The 18,079-nt window shown below is 44.1% G+C and overlaps 3 protein-coding genes across 5 annotated transcripts; all 3 read left to right on the plus strand.

The window, feature by feature from the left end:
- The first annotated feature begins 738 nt into the window (after positions 1-738).
- LOC103992887 (formin-like protein 8) lies at positions 739-6,342 on the plus strand. The gene is made up of 4 exons (XM_009412782.3): positions 739-2,189; positions 2,286-2,485; positions 4,380-4,621; positions 5,145-6,342. The coding sequence occupies exons 1-4, from the start codon at positions 862-864 to the stop codon at positions 5,928-5,930; spliced, it is 2,556 nt and encodes an 851-aa protein (XP_009411057.2). The 5' UTR covers positions 739-861; the 3' UTR covers positions 5,931-6,342.
- Positions 6,343-10,015: 3,673 nt separating this feature from the next.
- Positions 10,016-15,329, plus strand: LOC103992888 (BTB/POZ domain-containing protein NPY4-like). Of its 3 annotated transcripts, none has more exons than XM_009412783.3 (6): positions 10,016-10,167; positions 10,798-11,032; positions 11,141-11,363; positions 12,246-12,315; positions 12,922-14,091; positions 14,254-15,329. In XM_009412783.3, exons 3-6 carry the CDS (start codon positions 11,302-11,304, stop codon positions 14,803-14,805), a joined length of 1,854 nt encoding a protein of 617 aa, XP_009411058.2. In that variant the 5' UTR covers positions 10,016-10,167; positions 10,798-11,032; positions 11,141-11,301; the 3' UTR covers positions 14,806-15,329. The 3 variants fall into 3 exon arrangements, with proteins under 3 accessions (XP_009411058.2, XP_018684930.2, XP_009411059.2); XM_018829385.2 differs by lacking the exon at positions 10,016-10,167 and adding an exon at positions 10,211-10,290; XM_009412784.3 differs by lacking the exon at positions 10,016-10,167 and adding an exon at positions 10,462-10,555.
- A 195-nt stretch (positions 15,330-15,524) lies between these two features.
- Positions 15,525-16,947, plus strand: LOC135642570 (LOB domain-containing protein 38-like). The gene is made up of 2 exons (XM_065158822.1): positions 15,525-16,289; positions 16,383-16,947. The coding sequence occupies exons 1-2, from the start codon at positions 16,106-16,108 to the stop codon at positions 16,835-16,837; spliced, it is 639 nt and encodes a 212-aa protein (XP_065014894.1). The 5' UTR covers positions 15,525-16,105; the 3' UTR covers positions 16,838-16,947.
- Positions 16,948-18,079: the final 1,132 nt, after the last annotated feature.

The following is an 18,079-nucleotide window of genomic DNA, read 5'->3' on the forward strand; positions in this document are numbered from 1 at the left end:
CTTTTCTTCCACAGCTTGCATCCTTAAATGCCCAATTTGCATTATATATATATATATATATATATTTATATAATATACGTACCTTAACATGCTTTAGAACGAATGTTATTGTTTCAACGTCTGATGTAACGTGAAAGAGTGACCCAACTCTGAAGCAATCTCCTTCATCAGGACCGTCCGATGATGCAGCTCTACAGTGAGCGCTAGTGTTTGACTCCCTCTCCCGATTTTATGAATCGGACGGTTGGTGATGGGTGGGAAAGGAGATGGGGACGGCGGCAGCCGTTAGATTCCGTGGGTTATGTACTCCGCTTTCTCCTGCCCTACACGTGATGCAACGAAAGCAGATGCCTGGCGTGCGAATCGAAGCATGGTAATGCGGGCGACGGAGCACCCACCGCGTGTGTCGGTGGGGCCTCCTGTTTCGTGTGCGTGGCGGTGCAGCGGATCGGTGCGTGGTGGAAAAAGGGTGGTGCTCGCAAGGTGGAAGTGGGAAGATGGACATCATTAAAGCGTAAATGATGTCTTCCCGATGTATTATTATCATCGATTGATTTAATCATATTCGAATTTTTTAAAACAAATCAATTGAGAAAAAGAATTAAAAGTCGATTTTTTTATTAGTTTATTGTTTATCAATACGAGTATAATAAAGAGGAATACGGGTTGTGATGACGTCACCCGCTCCCTTCTCCGACAGCGTCAAGAAAACAAAAGAAAATGAGAGAAATACACGGATCTAAACTTCTCTCTCACTGCCATTTCGAAGCTTCGGCTATCCTTCTCTCTCACTGCCATTTCGTGGCGACCGGAACGAAACGAAACGAAACGAAACGGAGGTCGTTCGAGAACCGTAGCGCGATGATGCTCCTGGTGGTGATCTCCCTCCTCTGTGCCGCCGTCGCCTCCGGTTCAGACGTTGGAGGCGGCAGCCGGAGGGTCCTCCACCAGCCGCTGTACCCCATCCAGTGGACCCCCCCGCCGCCCCCTCAGGAATTCTTGGACCCGCCGCCGGACGACTCGAGCCCCTTCTTCCCTGGCGTCCCCTCCCCGCCGGCTGCCTCCACCCAGACCCCCGCCGCCGCGACCGCCACCTCCACCACTTCATCTCCATCTTCTGGGTCCAAGAAGGCCGCCGCAGTCGCGGCTTCTGTCTCGGTCGCCGTCCTCGCGGTCCTGTTTTTGTCGGGGTTCTTCTTGTATCGGCTGCGGAGGGCTAGGAGATCGCCGGACACTGGGAAGCTCATGGGCCCCGACGATAACGGCGGTCGGCAGGAGGGCCGCCCAGCTTCTGCCGCCGCGCCGGATTTCCTCTATTTTGGCACCATGGGCACGCGGTCGGCGGCGGCGTCGGGCCGCACGAGGAGCAGCGAATTGAACGGATCACCTTACCGGAAGCTCGGGACGGAGCGGGTGCTGGAAATGCATCACCCGAGCCCCGACCTTCAGCCTCTGCCGCCGCTGAACGCGACAGTTTCGCGGAAGGGGATGGTCCCTCCGCCGATGGCGTCCTCCGATGACGATACCTTCTATACTCCGCAGCGGTCGGTGGCGTCCGCCACCACCGAGAGCCCAAGTAGTCCGGTCTCGCGGCTGAGCCTCCCTAGTATGAGCAGCGGCAGGAAGGAACACTTGGTTCCGGCGGTGGGGGACTCCGCTCCTCGCTCCCGGAGGTCTTCCCCTCGAATGCAGCTCGCTAATTACCCGAGTTCTGAAGTCAAACAGATGATCCCACCAACCAACCAACAACCTCCGCCACCGCCACCGCCGCCGCCCCCTCCCCCACCACCACCACCGCCGCCGCCGCCCCCACCTCCGCCAACATCCACAATAGATAATATCACCAGGAATCCACCAACCCCTCCGCCACCGCCGCCTCCACCACCGGCTACTGAAGCCGTGAGAAAAATTGAACAGCCAATTAAAGCCCCGGTAGCACCAATTGCTCCATCTTCAAGGCGTCGACTGCTGAATCCCCTGCCTCCTGAAGCTACGCGGATCAACATACCGCTTCCTCCCTCGAAGCTGGGCAACGGAGTCCCTGCCAGTTCTTCAAGGCGAAATGACGAGGCGGGGGAGGATTTGGAGGGTGATGCGAAGCCCAAGTTGAAGCCCCTTCACTGGGACAAAGTTAGAGCGAGTTCCGATCGGGCAATGGTCTGGGACCAATTGAAGTCAAGCTCATTTCAGTAAGATCTTCCCTGAGGTTTTCTATCCCACTTGCTTTATTTTCCATAGCTTTCAAGACATAAATTAGCATTATGTTCTTCTCTTCATTTTGGCAGATTGAATGAGGATGTAATTGAGACTCTATTTGTCAACAATGCCACAACTTCTATTCCTAATGATGCAAGCAGAAGACGGGGTGTGCTGCCATTCAAGCAGGAGAACAGAGTGTTAGATCCAAAGAAGTCACAGAACATTGCAATACTTTTGAGGGCATTGAATGTTACAAGAGAGGAGGTCTCTGAAGCACTTTTAGATGGTAATCATCCACAATTTGCAAACTTTTGTTTAAGCTCTAATATGTTCCTTATCATATTTATGTAAACTGTTCATGTGGCACAATAATTCGATAGATTTCCACCCTAATCTTCTGAAGTCAGGTTGGCAATCATCATTGCCTTTTCCAATAGGATGTCAGATGATAAATTTTTTGTGGCAGACTACTCCCCAAATCTAACTTTAATATCTTATCTCATGTTCCACTGTGGTCATTAGGTACCTATTTTCACTAGTGACAACAAATTAGTGATAAGAGTTGGACTGTCTTAAGCATGACCTTTTTTTCTGGCATATGGAATCTGAGCTATTGTCGTGCAATCAAAATCAACTTGTTCCTCATGAAGCTCTTCAGAAACATAGATAGGTGCCTTGTTTAGATGCCTAGAGTTCTGGAATTAAACATTCAGATTTTTTTTCCTCCCTATTAGCTAAGTTCAAGCTCAACTGTTGTCCATCTAGCTGACTACCATTACAAACATCTGGCTGCAGGAAATTTTTCTTTGTGCTCTAAGGTTATTGAATAGGGAGGCATGCTCACCTTTTTACCTTCACCCTGTCTACAACTAATTGTAGCTACAATTGCTAGACATTCTTAGGAGTTGTATGGATTTGTTTAAATTCTATCTCTTGAACTTTACTTTTTTGTCTTGTGGACACAGAACCAACTCATGTACAATAGTATCCACACTAACTCATGTCAGTGCTGTGTTCTGAAGGGGCTTATATAACCACACTTAGCTGGAGGTTTCTAAGATAGGTCTTGGATTGACTAATTGTAATCAACATAGATAAGGAAATTAGAAGATTGAAGGAGAGGGCAGAACTTAAGAGAGAAAAATGTCTAGTTGCCAAAAGCGAGAACAGCTAGGATGGGCATTGCCCAAATAGTTTTCATTCGTTTGTAAAAGAAATACAACATAGTTCCAATTCCAGCTGCAATGGTTAATCTAGGACTTCTACCATTACATGGTTTCCTTTTTGATAACCTAAAAGGGCAGCTAACTAGTTTATCAATCACCTTTCCTGATATGCTCATTATTATCCTAGACTTCTTCCCGTAACATGGGGTCAATAATGAGTGTGTCTCAGAACCCTCAAATTCTGTTTGGTAACTAGGTTTCATAAAAGGTCTCAAGAAGAACCCATCCAGTTTATTAACTCAACATGAACCCTCAAATTCTGTTTAAAATATAGTCTAGAAGAGAACTGCCTACATAATTACCCAACTCATCTTAGCTTTTTGTAACTAAAAGTTAAGCATCCTTAAGTGCTCTAAACTTAGATAGAGTTTTGGAGAAGAGGAAGGTGACAACCCTGATATTGCAAATAAGCTAAAAAGCAGGTGAAAAACCATCCCATCCTTTTTCAAAACACTGATAATTTTTAGCATTTATATTTTTGTTTTTACTGTTAGTTTAAAGGGCAAATAAACTAGCCAGTCAAATCCAATTAGATTATGGCCTGACTGATCAATAGTTCATCCTAGTCATAGTTCTTTAGGACTATTATGGAATCCAAGTGTATGGCTTTATCGGATGGCCAATGTGAATCTATTGAATCTCCACTAGATGATCTGACAGACCTACTACAAAAATCTAAGTGAACCATCAAAGGGACAGCCAAGTCCACATCTTAATCTGAAATTGCTTATTGAGTGTTTAATCAATGTTATATTGCATCAGCTAGCTTGAAATTCTTCTCCAGGTTCATTAAAAAATCTTCTTTGAGTTTTCACAGTACATGAACAGATGTCTTAAGGCCATGGACCCTTTTAGCTAAGAACTGCTGCAGCTGAACTCATTCTGTTGTTCATTGTGATATATTATGCATATTAGTTTTTAAATGATATTGAATGATAAAATTGTCTGCAACAGGTAATCCTGAATGTTTAGGAGCCGAGCTTTTGGAAACTTTGGTCAAGATGGCTCCCACAAAGGAGGAAGAACTAAGACTACGTGATTACACAGGTGACATATCAAAGCTAGGTTCAGCTGAGCGCTTTCTAAAAGCAGTTCTGGATATACCATTTGCCTTCAAAAGAGTGGATGCCATGCTATATAGAGCTAATTTTGAGACAGAAGTCAATTACCTAGTGAAATCTTTTGAGACCTTAGAGGTAAAAGTATTACTTTGACGTTTCATCATTCTTTGGACAAAAATAAAGGGCAAACATATCCCTAAATTAGTGCTTGCACAACCATATTCTCAAAAGTATGAGTTGTGGAATCTTAGGGTGAAATTTTCTTAATTCATTGTAGTAGGATTTCTTCTTTTTCTTAATACACATGCATGCTTTTTTTATTAATTTAAGACCTGTTTTTTAACCTATAAAATTCTGAAGTTTATTGTGCCAATTGAATATTCAATATTCATTTTATGGGATATATTATGGTTAATAGCTTTCCTCATTCTTCCTAAATTATATTTTCAGCATTTCTGTGCTTTTGACCAACTGTGTTTGGCATACCCTAAAATAGTATTCACTTAAATTTCTCACGTAAGGAACCTTCAGAAAAAAAAAAAATGCAAGTTTGTAGATTAAGAATAAACTTTATAGTGCTTTCATAAGCAATAAATAATACTTGTTAGAATCATTGTCCATATATTTCACAGCTCATAGTCCCTCATATATTCTGCAGGCAGCATGTGGAGATCTAAGAAATAGTAGACTATTCCTTAAACTCCTGGAAGCTGTATTGAGGACTGGAAACAGGATGAATGTGGGAACCAACCGAGGTCAAGCGCAAGCCTTCAAGCTAGATACTCTTCTAAAACTCGCAGATGTAAAAGGGACTGACGGGAAAACCACACTTCTGCATTTTGTTGTTCAAGAGATCATTCGGTCGGAAGGATCAGTTAATAAATCAACATCGGAGAATCCTTCTAGCAATGCCAGAGAAGAACCATTTAAGAAACAAGGGTTGATAGTGGTGGCTGGGTTGAGCAGTGAGCTTGGTAACGTCAGAAAGGCAGCTGGAATGGACTCAGATGTTCTCAGCAGTTACGTCTCAAAGCTAGAAACGGGGCTTGAGAAGATGAAGTCAGTATTACAACTTGAGAAGTCATGCACACAAGGTATGAAATTTTTTGAGATGATGAAGATATTTCTTAATGAGGCCGAAAGGGAGATCAATCGTGTTAAGGCTGAGGAGAAGAGGGTGATGAACCTGGTAAAGGAAACTACAGAGTACTTCCACGGGGGTGCTGCAAAGGAGGAAGCTCACCCTCTTAGGATCTTCATGGTGGTGCGGGACTTCCTCTCAGTGCTAGATAATGTTTGCAGGGAAGTTGGCAGATTGCATGAGAGGACAATAATGGGATCAACTAGATCCTTCCGTATATCTGCGAGTGCTTCCCTTCCGGTCCTCCAAAGGTATGAACAGCGACGAGATGCCATTTCAGATGATGACAGTTCGTCATCATGAAACCATCGAGAGATTGGCAACTTATGTTTCTCAATCATACCAATCCGGTGATCGAGGAATGCAGTGATTTGGCAATTCAGAAGATGACCAAGGAAGGTGAAAAGAAGGAAATTTCCATGTGTTAAAAGTCGGCATGCTCACTTCTGTACAGAAAAAAATAAGCAATGCCTTGTAGGAAGGCATCATCAGACAGTATTTCACACAGATTGAAGTTAGTGAAAGCAGAGACTATCATCAGAGTACAAATTAGTGTCTGATCTACTTGTCGTCATGTGATAATATTATTCAAGTAGTTGTAGAAATTTGTATTTTCTTTCCTGTTACATGTATCATTTTCTCTTGGATAGTGAGTGTTCAAATTTTCATCCCAATCATTCCTACTGAAAGGCATAATAGCCTTATGCATTCGTAACTGCGACATCTCAGTTTTGTTCAACATTGGCTGTGGGAGGATTCAATTGTTTTATATTGTTAGATGAGTCTACATTTATTAATTTTGGCTTTAGGATTTTAGGTTAGGTGATGGTTTAGAGACTACTTATCATGTTAATTAGGTACTTATTTCACCATATCTACTCGTTGATATCATATGATATCGAAGTGGAATTATTATTAGTTGGTGAGAAGGAAATGAATATTCATAAATGATATAGTTATTGTTAATGTATGCCTCCCTCTTTCTGGAAGAGTTTTGGGTAACCTTCTAACACTCCTTCTGATATGATTTACAATTTTACAATGGAATAAAAAGTCATTTTTCTTTGAAGACGAAGAATTCTTATCATTCCTCGAGTTTTTCTTGACATTTGAGTAGCTCTCTTTGGCTTTCTCGGTAGTCTTTTCGTTTTGAGTTGTATTATTTCTTTCGATCATCATATTGTCCCACTAGCACTTGAGACGTCATACACATCATGCAAATCAATAGTATATTTCATGATCATCGAGGGATATTTCAAGTGTCAATGCTTATAGTCGAAACTTAGTCTTGCACCGATTGATTTTATCTTTGGCTCAAGCTATGTCATCATTTCCATCAATAAACTCTTGTAGGATGAGCTTTTTAAAGTGCCCGTATGTCACCTCTTCATGGCCAAAAGATCAGTGATTAGTCAACTTGAGTTGTGTGATCGCAACTCGGTATTGACAAGACCATTATAGGAGGATATGTCAATTTGAGTTTCGACTCAGAATGGTTGAAACATTATTGTCATCACATTGTCACTTGTTTTTGTTAGAGAACAAAGGTCGAAACTCTAACTATTGTGGTTCTTTGTCTGACACTTAGTTGCTTTGATACTACATGATTTGTACGTAGGAGAGATTTGATGAGTCCAACAAACGTCGAAGTGGATTTATATCTTCGTAGAAGAATTACATCTTTTCTTAAAAAAAAAATAAATTTAAAAATAAAAAGTATATAACATAAGATCCTTATAAGCAAAGTTATTGATTAAAATGTTTAAACTGAAGTTGATAATAATATACTTATCAGATCTTCATAAGTCAATCTTAATCTTACAATCCGAGATTAATCGGGAATGCTACAACAAAAAAATAAACAAATATAAGAAATAATCTCTTTTTGCTCTTAAACCAACTAGATTGGTCATTATTGACCAAATAAGAATACACAAGACAAAGACATGATCCAATGAATGAATTAGATTTGATGTTAGATCGAATCATCCAAGTCCATTTGCTTAAGTATACAAAGATCTTTGATGTAGGTTCTCAAAGTCTTGGCTCCATTGATCAGTGTTTGAACTCAATACCAGATTCATTTGTGGCAGACTAAAGAAGGATGATGATTGGATCCGAATCATCCTCCACAGTATAAAGTCCGAAGCGTTTCGATTGGATGAGGAAGGAGGTCGTCGACCGGTGCTTGTGGCGAGCCATTCGCACCGAGTCACGGAAGGCGCAGCTCCGCACTCCGAGTCGAGCAACTCAGCAGGAGATGCACTCATGACGATGCACGCAGCGTGTGGTTCTGCGGAGAGGCGGCACGTCCAATACCTCTTATGATGCCCAATGTGGTCTCCCAGTCTTGGAATGCAATGACAGCGGCCATGGCGCAGCACGGGCACACTGCCATAGAAACAACGGATCGCTTTGACCAGATGACAAGGCATCATGGCATTGCTGCAGATAGGTTCTCTTTTCTTACAGCCGTGTCAGCCTGCACTCATGTAGGTTCAGCAACGAAGCTTTCCAATACCTGAATCTGCAATCTCTCGGAATTGTTCAGGCCGCAGAGAGACTCAAGACTGGAATTCCATCGATTTGGATTTTGAGCTTGTTCACGAGGAAAGAACAGTTTCATTGGACAGTAGCTTCGCTCGACTAATTTCAAGCATCGAGAGTCAATCACATCTCTTTAACTAAAGGCTTCGACTTTCTTGTGATCGCAATCTCCCATTGTCACTCAATCTTCCTCCTGTGGTCGTCTTAAAGATCTCAGAGCTTGCTTGAGTGCGTATACTGCCGTAAGAAGCATACATTTGCAGCCATTTCCATGGCATTTTCTCCTCTTTGAGCAAACTCACCTTGGAAGTAGCCATCTCTGCACAGGGTATATAGACGACTGTTCTTCTCCAAGAGATAAAAGAACCAATTCCTCTCTCTCCCATAAGTGCACTGCTCTTTTGTTTGTTTTTTTGGACACCCAAGCCTTAGCAAGCATCTAGATTTGTGGGCATCAGGCATCCACTTTGCCTCTTCTCCGGCACCTACAACACACAAACCTAAAGTCAGCAGCTGTAGATCGGCCAAACCAATACATTAGACGGCACAAAACACTAAATCTAGTGCTCTGAAAAAAGAGGAAGGAGGACAAAAAAGTTGTCCCCCCCTCTTAGTTTATTTAAGATAGTGGAGTTTCATAGGACCAAAATCTTTTCTTTTTCTTCACAGACCAACAGATTTTAGAGGGCCTCAAAGACACATCTTATAAGGCTGGTCTATCGGCATGGCGTCCACAAAAACCATGTGCAGTATCTTGGACTTTTGGAGAGACCTTTTGAAGTCTGTTTCTGATTGGATAATATTCCATTGTTCCTGCTAAGATTAATCCCACTTGAGAAGATGGGCAAGTAAGTAATAGATGCCAAGCAACACAAGAGGTAGGATTAAACTAGATTTAAGGCACATATATTGGGAAGAAGTTGTGATTCACATTACGAGGACATCAGATCTACAAGTCCTTTCTGTGCCCAATCCATGAGATGATGGAAAGATGGACATGGCTAACGATAGATGACCTCAGTACTGTCTTCTAAGTAAAAAAGCTTCAGCATCGCCACTCTGCCCAAGATTTACTCATGCACATCCATAGATACTATCAGTGTTCGAGGATATGGTAAGCACTTCGATATTATCAGTCTAGGCGATTAGCCAAAGAGTAGAGAGCTTTCCTAGACGCTCTTTCACATATTTCTCAACCAGGGAAAGGTTGTCAGCGAGGAAGCACGCATGCATGGCACCGACTGCGCTTCTGGACATGGAACAGATGCCTTGTCGTCCTTGACGCATCATCTTTAACAAAGGTTAGGTATAAGATTTACCATGTTTTGGGTTGAGAGAAGCGGAAAGCGTGACAACACCTACGTTAGGTGCTAATAGAATACATGCCATTAATTGTTCATGCATGATCGTAGGCTTTGGGAACCATGGCACGCCAAATAAGGTCTTGGAACTGCAGCAAGAATACTTGGTGTGTGGATCAGGGAGATGACCGATGAGATGTGACGCACCTAAGAGTAGTGTTAATTGGCAGAGCAAGAAAAAGAAGAGGTGGTCCGAGCTCAGCGCACAACGGCTTTTGAGGAAATATTTACATGCACAAAGGGTAGGAACGTCAGATGAGTATAGCTTTTACGACGCATGCAGAGAAGGGAGCTGAGAGAGAGAGAGGGAGGTGGGAAGCTGAAGCTTTAAAGATGCAGTCAATGCGCAATAAAAAGCAGCGAAGAAAGAGACAAGTAGTGCTTTTGATGATGAACTCGCCTCGGTTCTGATGATATAGCTGGTGAAAGGTGGGGGAGGGGAGGACTCAGGGACATTTGTTTGGGCTGTCCTGTTCATTGATATCTTCTTCCCCTGTTGCCGTGTCTCTGTGTTCTCTAGAGGGTGGTGTGTGGGTGACGGAAAAGACTGACAGGGGAGCAGAAGGTGTGGGCATGGGAGGGAGCATGGTGGGCCTCCTCCTGCCGCTGTGTTAGAGCCATCCATCACTCAGGTAGATTCCTCCTCTGCACCACTCACCTTCCTCCCACACCGCTCACAGTCTCTAAATGTTGCTGCTACTTATGTTCTTGGGTTTAATCCCTGGTATGGTTGGCTCTGTTGTCTGCACTTTGTGGTGGGTTTTTGTTAGTTCTTCTACTTGTTCTCTTTTCTACTCTGTCTACTTTACTTTCTCTGTATTTTGATCAAAGATTTGTGCTTCTTTTGCAAGTTTTCCTCAACAGGCTTTCTCTTTCTTTTGCTTTTGGCTTGTTTCAAGTGATAACTCTCCAAGGACATAAACTACATCCTATCTGTCTCTCTCTCTCTCTCTCTCTCTCCTCATTCCAGCATTGTCTTCTTCTTCATCTTCTTCTCACTGCAACAGCTGGCTCTGCATGGTAGTTCAATTTCCTTTTAGCCTTCAGTATCAAGCTCAAACTTTAATACCTTCAAGTGCATGCAACCTTGGCTCTCGATCCATATGCTTCTTCGTGTGGTTTTTCGCCAACTTGATAAGATTCCTTTACCGGAGCAGTTGCTATCTCTTCCGTATTATTAAACAAGGAAAAAGATGCTTACTGTCTGTGGCATCACTGCTTCACTTCCCCTCACATAGAGGTGGTATCTTTGGTTGTGGCAGGTGATCTGATCCTAAAGGCCAGTGGAGTTGGATTCGAGGAATGTGGTGGTGGTAGTCGCCGGATCTTAACGACCCTGCAAGCAAAGCACAGGACAACCAGCATCTGGCAAAGAGGAGTAAGGGTGGCGGTGTCTCTCTCCTCCTTAGTTGTTTACTAGCCTACTGAGCTACTTGCTGTCTCCTCTGCCATGGAGCTGGGAAACAGCAGAGCTTCTCCATTAGACCGCATCTTGTGGTGAGTTGCTCATCCCAAGCGGGAGGGGAAGACAAATAGCTGTATAAATTTGTTCTTCCTCTCGTCCTCTGTTCTGAAACACTCTAAAATAAGTGTTGCTGTTTGCAGACTTGCAAAAGCTGGAGTATTCTTCTGTCTTCTGCCTCCTAGGGAAGTCCATGCTTTATGTTCCAAGGTTGCCTTTAGTTTTTGAGAGGGTGGCAGAATTGATGTAACATTCTCCGGTTAAGCAGAAGTGAAGAAGAGAAGGTGCATCGATTAGTTCCACGATGAAGTTTATGAAGCTTGGATCCAAACCTGATTCTTTTCAGAGTGATGGGAAAGACATCAGGTTCTTGGAATTTCTTATCATTACTGCTGTTGTTATAGAATTTGATGTGTCCTATGCTCTGGTGTTGACATTTGCTGCATTATGCTTGTTTTGACACAGTCTTTATCCTGCTTTTTCCATCCTTTCCCTTGATCCAGTAGGATTGTTCCTCCATTAGCATTTCTTGACCCAAATCCAAATCATCCTTTGTTATCCAAAATAGGATTAGAATATATACTACCTATTTGTGCTTTCCCCTAATTGTGTGTTGTTTGATTTGAAATAGCTACCAGGGGTTCGATAAAATGCTTATTGTGCCCTTGAGTACACAACAACATGCACTAAGAAATATTATTTCTGCACCATTTTCTCTTGCGATTGATATCAAACTAAGAGCATAATCAATTAACATCACTACTGTTATAAGCACTAAACAAAAAGAATGCTTCGTATACAGAAGTTAGGTCCACCAGATATAAATTTACAGACTACATATATCTTTGCCAATAAATTTGGGTCTTATTCAAGTGACCGTAGATTGTTCAATCCATTGCTTAGACCCCTTTTCATTTATATTTAGCAGCTATAATGATACTTCCTATCAAAGTATGTAATTTTAAATAATATCGTCCGGTACGCAGTACATACCGGTCCGTTGCCCCATGTGGGATAAGGAAAAGGTGATGTTGTGTCGCATCATCGACATCGCCTTATATATATATATATATATATATATATATATATACCGAGCAGTATACCACTCGGTATATAGTATCGTACCGTACTGAGCGAATGTCGAAACTCTATTACGGTACGAAATTATGAACCTTGCTTCCTATTGCACTAAAAAAAAATGTGATTATGCATGTGCCTTTGATTCTCTAATTCAGAATATATGTGCAGGTTCGTGGCCACTGACTTAGCAGCTGACATCATTATTCGTGTAGGAAATGTCAAATTCCATTTGCACAAGGTAATAACTCTTTTCCAAAGTCATAATAGATGCAGGACATTATCATGTATTTGGCACTTGAGATTTTCTCTTTAATATTTGCTCAACCATGATTAGGTACTAAACCCTTCATTGACCTTTTGGGTCCTCCAAGTGTGCAACTACCAGTATTGTCATGGACCATATGTATTTCTAACTCAAGTGATGCCTTAATTTGATGTTAAAGCTGTTATTTGGTATTAATACTTGAGAAGTTTTTAAGTTTTCACAATGTTTACTCAATTCTTGGATCGACAATTTGGTCGTTACTGATAAATATGGGTGCTAGGGATTTATTAAAGCTGAATAGCCTATCACTCACCTCAATCATCAGTTCATGTAAAAGAACAAATAAAGGCTCGTGTCAATTGTATCCTTACTGTAATTTTGCTTCTCTATCAGTATGGGACGCCATTGATGTAATTAGTTTTACAATGCTGGAAGGACAAAACCAGAATTTCACATAGAATATATAACCACTAATTATCCTTCAGCAACTTGCTCTTTCTCATTATTCCGCTAGTTTAGTTTCATTTCTTTGCCTTTTCCAAATTTTACTAACCTTTCCTTTGCCAATTGAAAATGCAGTTTCCCCTGCTGTCCAAGAGTTTTCGCTTGCAGAGGCTGATAATGACTACCAACAACGAAAAAACTGATGACATATGCATTTCGGATATCCCTGGCGGTGCAGCTGCTTTTGAAATTTGTGCAAAATTTTGTTACGGCATGACTGTGACCCTCAATGCTCACAATGTGACTGCCGCACGATGTGCAGCTGAGTACCTACAAATGCACGAAACAGTCGATAAAGGGAACCTGATCTATAAAATCGAAGTCTTCCTCAGAACTAGTATATTGCGTAGCTGGAAAGATTCAATCATAGTTCTCCAGACTACAAGGTCTCTTTTACCATGGTCTGAGGATCTGAAGTTGATTGACCATTGCAAAGAGTCTATAGCTTCCAAGGCCTCAACCGATGCTTCTAAAGTGGAATGGTCATACACGGACAACAGGAAGAAGCTTCCTTCTGAAAATTGTTTGGAAACACATTGGAAAGGCATCAGGAAAGAGAATTCAGTGCCCAAGGACTGGTGGGTCGAGGACTTATGTGAACTTGAAATTGGCTTTTTTAAGAAGATCATAATGGCCATCAAAGCCAAGGGGAGAGTCTCTTCTGAAGTGATTGGGGAAGCACTGAAAGCCTATACTTATAGGAGGCTCTCAAGTTTGGGCAAAGAAAAGGGAGGTGATCCCAATAAAAACCGGTCATTGCTGGAGACTATCATTTTGTTGTTGCCCTCAGAAAAAGGTTCTGTGTCCTGCTGTTTTCTTCTGAAGTTACTAAGAGCTGGTAGTTTACTGGATTGTGGTGAATGTAGCAAAAGGGAACTCGTGAAGCGAATAGGCCGCCAGTTAGAAGATGCATCAGTGCCCGGTCTCTTGATTCCTTGCACCTCAGGAGAAAACACGATATATGATGTCGACATGGTTCTCAACATAGTGGAAGAATTCATAATGCAGGATAATAGTGATGTTCAACTCAGCACAAATGAGGAGCTTCATGAGTTAAATGCCCCAGCTTTGGCCTCAGGGATTTCAAAGATCACAGTAGCCAAGCTAGTCGACGATTATCTAATTGAGATTGCTAAAGACCCTAATTTACCTCTTTCCAAATTTATCGATCTTGCTGAGATTCTACCAAGTGATTCAAGACCTGTACATGATGGGCTTTATCATGCCATTGACACTTATCTCAAGGTACGATGCATGATCCTTTCCTATTTTGTTACTTTGACTCGAACACTGATCTAGCTAGCAAATTTGTCTGCTTGTTTGAAACTGTAATGCTGTTCAAAGAAGTGAATTCTGTAATGGCTGTTCGATGCATGACGTTGTTGTTCTCATTTATGTAATGAGCAGGAACATCCAGGCCTTGGCAAGAGTGAGAAGAAGAAGCTATGTGGCCTGATGAACTGCAAGAAGCTCTCAGGGGACGTTTGCGCACATGCCATGCAGAACGAGCGGCTCCCATTGCGGTTGGTGGTGCAGATCCTGTACTTCGAGCAGGTGAGGGCATCTGCCGCTACCACCAGCCGAGCTGAGAGTGGCAACTCATATGGCAGCTCAAGGTCAGCCATCACGACCAACACTGAAGACGAATGTGATGGCATGCCGAATGCAGAAGACGGTAAAGCTCGGAAATTTACAAAGCTTAGTGAAGGAGGAAAGGGATGCGAATGGAGCAGCGGAGGCAACAATGAAAACAGAAGCAATGGTCAAGGGAAGAGTGGCGGCAGTCAGGTGAAGGGCGTGGTGATGCCAAAGAAGATGCTTGGGAAGTTCTTATTATCAAGCAAAGGGCAGGCTGGGGGGAGCAGCAGCTCCTCTGACACTTCTGGAAGTCCAAACTCAGCCAAACAAGGGGAGCCTAAGTTGACTCCTTCCAGAAATATAAGGTACACAGTTTTATAGATTGGATTCACTACTGGCAACAAGCATGACTGTTAGCTTAATGGTTTACTTAGTTCAATCAACACCCAGTTTTGCATCAACAAACAGTGTAGAAGCTGGTTTTGATAAAGCCTGATATAAGAAATAGAAGTCTGGGTCTTTAGTAGGCAAAAAACAAAAAATCATATAGGTGTTTGTGAGTTGATCCCTAGTTTAGGCCCAATCTTGAACCCATTAAACCTAACAAAATCCTTAATCATTTATTTACCTCGAAACTTCTTTCCAATTATTCCTAAACTTAGGAATAATTTTCATTTTATGCAAACATATTCAATTTATGGTTATTATCCTTATATTAGTAAAAACTGATAGATAGCTTTGGCTATGGCCTCACCTGAATCATCCTCCATCCAAACCCATCTATCTGTATCGACTTCAAATCAGATTATAAATATTAAAATCCACCTTAGATACATTGGACGGATCCAAATATCTAAAACCTAACCCGATACCATCCATAATTAATAGCGCCTATCCACAAAGCCGTGCTTCCAAAATTAAGCTACCTTGGAGTATATAATTGGTGCCACAACTATTACTAAACGTCGAAAGAAACGTTCTTTGTGCATACTGCTGTAGGAGCATATCCTTCCATTTCAAAGAGAGTTCATTCACGAATGACATGATTGTGCGATTGGAGTGAGTAGGGAATCTTATACGATTTTGACTACCATCGTGGATCTATACTTGATAGAAATGCTCATGTATCTAAGTTTATTGGGTTCGGATCCTAAATGGGTTCAATCCGACGACAGTCCGACATCCACACCCTAAGAATCCGGGCACAATTGGTTGGTCTGACGGACAACCGCCTATAAAGCTATGTAGAGAACAAAATAATAATAACAAAAGCCAAGCCAGCGAAGCGATGCGCATCAGTAAAAGCGCCCCTCCGCAGGCGAATCAGCCGCGGAAACACGGAGCCGCCCGCTCAACCCCAAGACTATGGAGCACCTTCCTCGCCAGTCCCAGGCGGTAACCAGATCACCCCCTTTCCTCGAGGACCTTAAACTCTAAGGTCGAGTTACGTAACCCCTGGTCACCCTTATATATTCACCCACCATTTCCACACACCCCCCTTCGCCCCCTTCACACCTCTTCTCTCTTGCCGCTCACGTCTCCAACGGCACCCAAAAAAATAAAGGGGAAAACCGTAAGAAATTGCAGAGAAAAGGAAAGGGAAAAAAGGGGAAAATAGCTAACCTTCGAGTAGAAGAGGAGCGCCGTGATAGATCGGGCGGTGGATGAGAGATCGGCAGAGATGAGCTGCAACGGATGCAGAGTTTTACGCAAGGGCTGCAGCGACTCCTGCTTTCTGCGGCCTTGCCTCCAGTGGATCGACTTCCCCGAGGCTCAGGCCCACGCCACCGTCTTCGTCGCCAAGTTCTTCGGTCGCGCCGGCCTCATGTCCTTCATCTCCGGCGTTCCCCCCTCTCAGCGCCCCGGTTCGCGCCTCCGAACCCCTGGTTTGATTTGATTTCGGTCCCCGAGTTTATAGGTGTTTGTCTTCTGACGCGCCCGATCTCATTTGGTTGCAGCTTTGTTCAAGTCTTTGCTGTTCGAGGCGTGCGGGCGAACTATCAACCCGGTGAACGGCGCCGTGGGCTTGATGTGGACCGGCAATTGGCATCTCTGCCAGGCGGCGGTAGAGACGGTTCTCCGCGGCGGCACGCTCAGCACACTTCGTGGTCTCGCCGCCGAGGACCACAGCGACGACGCGCCGCCGGAGTCCGACGGCCTCTGCTCCCCGCCGTTGATGGGGTTCTCCTCCTCCGCGGCCGAGCGGTGGAAGGTGCCTGCCCCATACGACGCGGCGGCAGCGTTGTCATGCGATCTAGACCTGTGTCTGACCCCTTCCCCCGGCGACGGGAGTGAGGAGAAGCGAAGCTGGCGCCCGGCGACGCCGTCGATCAACTCAGAAGGATCGGTGACGACGAGCGGCGGAGGCGACGGTTCCACCGCCGAGCCAAGGCTTCTCAACCTCTTCGTTTGATGGCCTGGTCCCGTTGGTTACGCGTGCGGTTCTTCTAATTTTAGTGCCTGCGAAAGTTTTTGGGTGCTGTTTGAGGCCGGCAATCTTTCGAATTAATATTTCCTTGTCAATTTGCCTTTTTGTTGGCGTGCTGTGGCGGATGACGCGATATTGAGGACGTCCACTGATGCGGTGTATTAGTCCATGATAGTCTTTAAATAAAACTTCCACCAAATCGTGCCGGTGGATTGTTATTTAAGAGGACAAACATTATAATTTGAGTTCGAGATCATTGATCTCAGTCAGGAAGTGTGATTCTTAAAGTGTATTCTGAAGCCAGGCAGCTCATCATGCGGATCTGTATTGTACTGTAAAATATCGTTCGCCACATTGGCCTTTGGCCATTCAGGATTACATAATGCCGCGAGATCAACAAACGCATACTAGCGAGCGTGGTGGAGAGGTGAAGTGTTGTCGTGTTGGGGGAGAGAGAATGATTATTATAGCAGTGCGTCGGAAAGGGGAGGCGTGGGAAACGGGAGCGCACCGCAAGCGCGAGAGCTCGAGGTCGATGGCGAGTCCCCGAGGCAGGCAGGGCCCCGCCCACGAGGGGCGGCGCGTCGCTTCACCGCACGGAAGTGGGGCGGAGCAGAGCGGGGCCCGCCATTTCAGTGGCGCCAATTGGAAGGCAGGCGAGCGTGTGCGGCGCGCGTCAGCATCGTATCCGGCCGGTGCTCCTACTTCGCGCCCCCCGCCCCGGGCCTCTCGTTGGATGCCTCTCGGCCTTGCTTGCTTGCCGGGATGAGGCGGTGATGCGACGGGAAAAGAAGAAAGCGGGCTTCATCTTTACCTCTCAATCTCTCTCTCTCTCTCCGCGTGTCTTCTCGTCGCCGCATTCAGTGGCGGGACCCAATCTTCAGTCTCCCAACTTTCCCGAAATCCCCAGACGGGGCGAATCGACGTTTTAATCTTCGGGAATCAAGAGGTCCCTCAAATCAGCATTGTTTGCCTTCGGGAATAAAGGACAAGTGGCAGGAAAGTGCAATACGGGGCCAAATGGTTCTCGCAAAGCACACAGAAAGCAGCCCTCCCTCCCTATCAAACACCGTCAGTGAGAGATGATTTGGCGAGGAAGAAGGGGACATCACAAAAACCACCGTCGTCTATTCCTCGTATATTCTCTTTCCTCTCTCTCTCTCTTTCTCTCTTTCTCTCTTTCTCGTGTATTGTACATTTCTGCTTTAGATTTGTTTAAAGGTGGCT

This window comes from Musa acuminata, chromosome BXJ3-7 (assembly GCF_036884655.1).
Source record: "Musa acuminata AAA Group cultivar baxijiao chromosome BXJ3-7, Cavendish_Baxijiao_AAA, whole genome shotgun sequence".
NCBI classification, from domain to species: Eukaryota; Viridiplantae; Streptophyta; class Magnoliopsida; order Zingiberales; family Musaceae; genus Musa; species Musa acuminata.